The sequence below is a fragment of the Ictidomys tridecemlineatus genome, chromosome 4 (genome assembly GCF_052094955.1).
Source record: "Ictidomys tridecemlineatus isolate mIctTri1 chromosome 4, mIctTri1.hap1, whole genome shotgun sequence".
Classification (NCBI taxonomy): Eukaryota; Metazoa; Chordata; class Mammalia; order Rodentia; family Sciuridae; genus Ictidomys; species Ictidomys tridecemlineatus.
This window is the reverse complement of record NC_135480.1, coordinates 16389037-16395185: the sequence shown is the minus strand read 5'-3', so window position 1 is coordinate 16395185 and position 6149 is coordinate 16389037. Positions and strand designations below refer to the sequence as shown.

The window sequence follows — 6149 nt, the reverse complement described above, 5'->3', positions numbered from 1 at the left end:
CTTTGAACAAACTTGAAAGATGGTTCCTAGTAAGAGTCAAGTACTTGGTATGGATAGATGTTACTTTATATATAAAAGGGGATTTGTCTCCTGTGAGTCTATTTTAGATCAGGAGATATGGAGATTATCCTGGATTAGCAGCATGGACATTAAATATAACAATTACTCTAGTTAGAAGGAGACAAAGGGAGATTTTGCTATGAAAGAAGGTGGTACAATGATGTAGGAGAGTGCTCTGCTACTCTCTCTGAAATGAGAAAAAGGGGCCTGCATTGTAGAGTGCATCTCCAGTAGCTCAAAAATGCAATGAGATGGATTTTCCCCTAAGGGGCTCTGGAAGGAGTGTGGCCCCACTGACGCTTAGACTTCCACCTAATGAACTCATTCCAGAATTCTAACCTTAGAAAATTAAGAGAGTAAATGTTAGGTATTTTAAGTCACCAATTTTGTGCAGCATTGTGATAACAGCAAAAGACAACTAATATATAATAGACAACCTACAATTTCTTTCTTTCCACTTGTTTGCTTTACTTCTTTTTTACAGTATTAATCACCACTGCATAAATCAGTATGCATATTCTTTATTTCCCTCACAGAGTATGAGCTCTCTGAAGGCAGGATACTTGTCTTGATCACTTCTTCACCTCTAGAAAATACAATATTTCTTGACATAGAGCAGCAAATACTGCATATTTATTGAATGTGTGAAAGTAAATGTAGATAAACTAATTTGTTAACATTTTGCCATAATTATTGTTGAATTGGTAATATATCATGTCAAAAAAATGTGAAAATAAGTTACAGCCTATGTTTTTTACAACAAAACAAATCTGATAGTTTTGGTGCTTCACATGACACCTTGCTTCTCTACAATGGATTTTAAAGTTTATTGTTTTAATGTTGATAAAGATCAAAAGTGCAATTACAAAATTACATGAAGATAACCAATGGAAAGATTTTCAATTTAAATGACACTCCTAATTTTTGAACAGTCTTAACATTAAGTAGCAAATAAAAGACTCTCTCTCTCTCTTTTTTTTTTTCCTTCTGGACTCAGTTCTGCTACAGGCACAGTCCCTGATTTTCCAAGTGGTTAGAAGGTCAGGCAAAAGAGGTTTTTGGTTTGAGATTTGTATAGAAAAGCTGTGATTATTATGAAAGTCAAAACCTTGAGCTTATCTGGGAGTAAAAAGTAGGTACAGGTTTACCCATAAGATAATGGAAGGTTTGTTATCTCTGAATCGCAATCATCTCACACACATAGAAAAGGAGGGTAGGCATAAGTTATAGGAGACATAGACCAGGATATGGATTTGAATGTCCAATACACCTATTAATGATTTTTAAGCATATTTTAGTTGTCAATGGACCTTTATTTTATTTATTGATATGTGGTGCTTAGAATTGAACCTCACATATGCTAAAGAAGTGCTCTGCCACTGAGCCACAACCCTAGCCCTATTAATAATATTTTAGATTAAAAAGTTTCTTATCATTTTGATGTGGAAATTAATAACGAAGGAATAAAATGACTAGAAATACTGAAATTTTAAGCTATAGTATACAGATTGTCTATCACTCATATTATCCACTGCTAAAATCAATTTCTTTTCTCCATTTATGTACAGGGTAATCTAAATATCTTATGCATGATGATACTGTATCAAGGAGGTCATTTTTTTTTTCATCTAAATGACATCTTCTTGTTCTGCTACTAAGGAGCCATATCAACCTGAACGCATGGGAGGTTGGAATCATACAGGTGTTGAAGAATTCCTTCTAGTAGGATTAACTGAAAATCCGGACTTGCAGATCCCTCTCTTCTTACTTTTCACCCTCATTTATCTCATCACTCTGGCAGGTAACTGGGGGATGATTGTCTTGATCAGGTTAAGCACCCAGCTTCACACTCCCATGTACTTCTTCCTTAGCAATCTCTCTTTTTGTGATATTTGCTACTCTACTGTCTTTGCTCCTAAGATGCTGATCAATTTCCTGTCCAAACATAAGTCCAGTACGTTTTTTGGCTGTGTTCTACAGAGCTTCTTCTTTGCAGTGTATGTAACCACAGAGGGCATCCTGTTGTCTATGATGGCTTATGACAGGTATGTGGCAATAGCCAACCCCTTGATGTATACAGTCGTTATGACACAAAGCGTCTGTATTCAGATGGTCCTTGCATCTTACTTGGGTGGTCTCATTAATTCGCTGACACACACGATAGGATTGCTCCAACTGGACTTCTGTGGTCCTAATGTTGTGAATCATTACTTCTGTGACATCCCTCCTCTCCTGAGGCTTTCATGCTCTGATGCCCGTACCAATGAGATGCTGCTTTTAGTCTTCTCTGGGGTCATTGCAGTGTTCACTTTTATCGTCATCATGGTCTCCTATATCCGCATCATTATTGCCATCCAGAGAATCCGCTCTGCTGAGGGGAGGCGCAAAGCCTTCTCCACCTGTGCTTCACACCTGACTGCTGTGACCTTATTTTATGGGTCTGTGACCTTCAGCTACATCCAGCCCAGCTCTCAGTATTCCCTAGAACAGGAGAAAGTGTCTGCTGTGTTTTACACATTGGTGATCCCCATGCTAAACCCACTGATTTACAGCCTGAGGAACAAGGATGTGAAAGACGCAGCGAAAAAATCACTTCTATGGAAGAGAAACCCCACTTGACTCAATCCTGAATGTGGACTTGCTGACCTAACTTTACCCTGTAAAGAGAACTTTGTTTACAATTGTGTCAAGACAGCATCATAAACAAAACTAGAAAAGAGATACTGTTAAGCTACTTGGCACAGGAATTTTGAATTTGACCTGAAGGCTGAAAATCACTCTATTGAACCATTCATTGTTTTGGTAGCAACATATTTTCATTATTTCAAAAGCTGAAAAATGTTTCTAATAAACTCTCATGCTAAATCTGAAGGTGATTACCATGGCTGTAGAAGAATATGGCAATGATTCATATTAAAATAATATTCTAATAAGGGGGGATTTATCAAATATATTGGTGTCTCAGAGAAGTATTAAAATGTTTCCTTGGCATGATTTTCTTAGATAATACCATATTATTTTTTCTAAATTCTTATCATTTAAATAAAATTTAATATTTTCCTTTTTACATTTATATTATTCATAATAGCATTCTAAAATGGCTATAGAAATATGACTTATTATTTATAGCTTACTTATTCAACATATTTCTATTGAGTACCTTTATTGTTCTAGTTATATTGCATTATACAAAACTAAAGTGATTTGAGCGAGAGAACCAAAGGCATTAGATGAACAAAGAATAGAGGTACCTGGTAAATGGGAAGTAAGCAATATTTGAAGATCTTTGGTTCTAAAAAGGAATTTTTTTAAAAAGCAGTTGACAATAGGAATTATAGGTCATATAGGACCATTTGTCTCAAGCAACTTTAATAGGATACCATGTTTAAGACTCTCTCAATGGCTACTAAATGATGTATCCTAAATGAAATGCAAATGTAATGCTGTAGAAAATTTTTTCATGATGTCATTATTATCATCAACATTTGAAAGTTAAATGAACAAACAATTTGGAGGAGGGGAGCCCTAAAGTTGTCAAAAAATTTAAAAAAATTAAAAAGCTTGAACTTGTATAAGGTTTTACAGGTGAGTAACAGAGAAAAGGATATATATTTTACAGCTTTTCATGAAAATCATAAACAGGTCCTGGTAAGTCATTAGCTTTGTAGTTAATAGTGATTTTGAATCTTTGCCACTTCAATAATAAATTTGATTCTGAAATATTTTTAGATTTATGAGTTTAGCTTTTGTTATTAGAGAAAAGATTTTATAAGAATTTTTAAATTGTTTCATTAGAGTAATAAAGTTTTCAGGAGGAAAAAAAGAAGGATATAAGAATCTGGGAGTCATTGCAATTTCTAAGAAGAAGTTTTTTGGGAAGATTGTGTAGCCAAGAACAAAGTCTAAGAGGTGAGATGTATCCTTCAGTAGTCAAGAAATAGGAAAAAGTTTGGAACTGTAGCAAGTGAAAAACAAAGGAAATGTTTTAAAAATGGGTCATATCACCTGATGTATAGTGAAGAATGATTGAGGACTTCGTATTTGAAGAAAGGCAAATTTTCTGATTAACATAAGGGGAAGTCAGTCTAGTTCAGTAATAAGTGGATCATACAATGTGTTAATATAAATTCAACTGAATGGCAAGAGGTTGCACAGAAATTCAGCTAAGTGTTCAATGTTGTGTTAGCAAGGTTGTTATAGCAAAACTTGTAGAAGCACACTATAGGACTTTTAGATGAAAACAATAAAAGATGACTCCAAGACAGTTTCAACAGTTGAGCAAACATGAGATAATAATAACATCTAATATTTATAACATATGTATTTTTTCAAGCATACATATGATATTTAAAAAGTTTTTAATACAATAAGACCAAAAAAATCAGTCTCTCCTGCACACTTCCCACTGAGTTGGTAGAATGGGCTGGCTAAGAAACTAAAGCTAAGTAAAATAGAATGAGGAAAAAACCACAGGACACAGAAAATATTTTTAAAAAGCCTGGGTAGGACTTACAAGCCAACCAGACAGATCGAGCTTCTCTACTAAACGGCAAAATGGAGCCTGCACCTGCTTTATATATATCAGAGAACATCAAAATTCTTCCATAGAAAGTTCTTCTCCCAAAAAGGTTAAAAGTGGTCTGTCCAGTTACTAATGGGTTATGCCTATCTCAAGAGCCACCACAAGACAGCAAAGGTGAAAGTCAAGTCCTTTGGGCAATCTATTGCATGGGAAAGCTACTGGTATTTCCCAAGGTTAAACCTAAAATTTCCCTGGCTACTTACTGAGAGAAGATCCTCATGTGTTTTTCATGAATGGTTCCCCACAAGATTCAGTACAAATCAGAGAATCATGTGTACAAGTTCTATATCTGTGGTCAAGAAATCTAAATTTGCTAAACTCAACTTTTATTTTAAAAAAAGAAATAATTCAATCACTTTAAATTTTGTAAGCAGGTGAGTAGATCACTGATATATAAATAGATTTCACTATTGTTTATTAAAAGCTGAAATATGCAGGCTAGAAAAAAATTAAAAATTCATAATTCTGTAAAATTTACAGAATTTATATATTTAAGTTACACAAAAGTAAAAATTGCAAAATAAAAAAATTTAACATAATGAACAGTGCTGAGGGCCATTACCAAGTAGGAATGACGCATCGAAATTTCCTTGCCAAGCGTACCCCATGCTGCTTAGAGGACATTTGATGGAACATTGCATGCATGCTTTAATAAGGTGACCTTGCTCAAGGACCAAGGCGGATTCGGGTTTAGAGCTGATCAGGTTTGAGGAAGTAACCGGCTCCTTGAGTTTAAGGCGTTGCCAGTTTAAGATAATGGGTTTTAGGGAAGTTGGCGGTTGAAGATTATTGCCGGGATTAGGGTGTTCCTGCTGCTTGTTCCCGTTGAGTTCTCCTGAGATTAAAATGGGATTTGGAGAGAGCCTCGTGGAGTAGGTTGTTGTTGCGGGAGACGGCAGAACGCGTTTGCCCCTGGACCTGTGTGGAGGTGGTGTGAGAGCTGGAATAAAGAATTGCTGTTTGAACCTACAAAGCTGTGAGTGCCTCGTGATTCTGGTGCCAAGCCGAGACATTGGCCTTGGCAGAACAGGGTTTGCAAACTACATTAAGACAATAAAGGCACTGCCTTGTATTAGATCTTGAACTTTGAGAAAGCTTGCATATGTACTATACACTAAAAAATAGCATTGTATTATTAGAATAAAAAAGTGTGTGTATAATATATAATTTGTGTGTATCATATTATATTTTACAATAGAAGAGTAAAGATTAATAAAGACATTGAGAATGTAATAAAGCAATTTTAGTTATTGCGGGTGGTGGTTTTAGGTAAGGAATATATGAATTAAAACAAATATGATTAACTTTTTATTTTTTAATGTCTTCTGTAAAATCAAAATGTTTAAAAATTTCAAAGATTAGTAAAATATGGGACAAATTACTTATAAAGTGACAAGAACATTCTTTTCTTCTGGGTGGATGGAATATTTTTTGACCTGTACCATTATTTCTACAATAATAAGGGATAAAGCAAAAGATTCAAGATACAGAAATCATCCATAGAAAA

The 6149-nt window shown here is 34.8% G+C and overlaps 1 protein-coding gene across 1 annotated transcript; it reads left to right on the top strand.

Annotated features, from left to right (window-relative positions):
- The first annotated feature begins 1740 nt into the window (after positions 1-1740).
- Positions 1741-2679, top strand: LOC101964092 (olfactory receptor 5J3). Its single transcript, XM_005342564.2, has one exon. The coding sequence runs from the start codon at positions 1741-1743 to the stop codon at positions 2677-2679; it is 939 nt and encodes a 312-aa protein (XP_005342621.2).
- The last annotated feature ends 3470 nt before the right edge of the window (positions 2680-6149 follow it).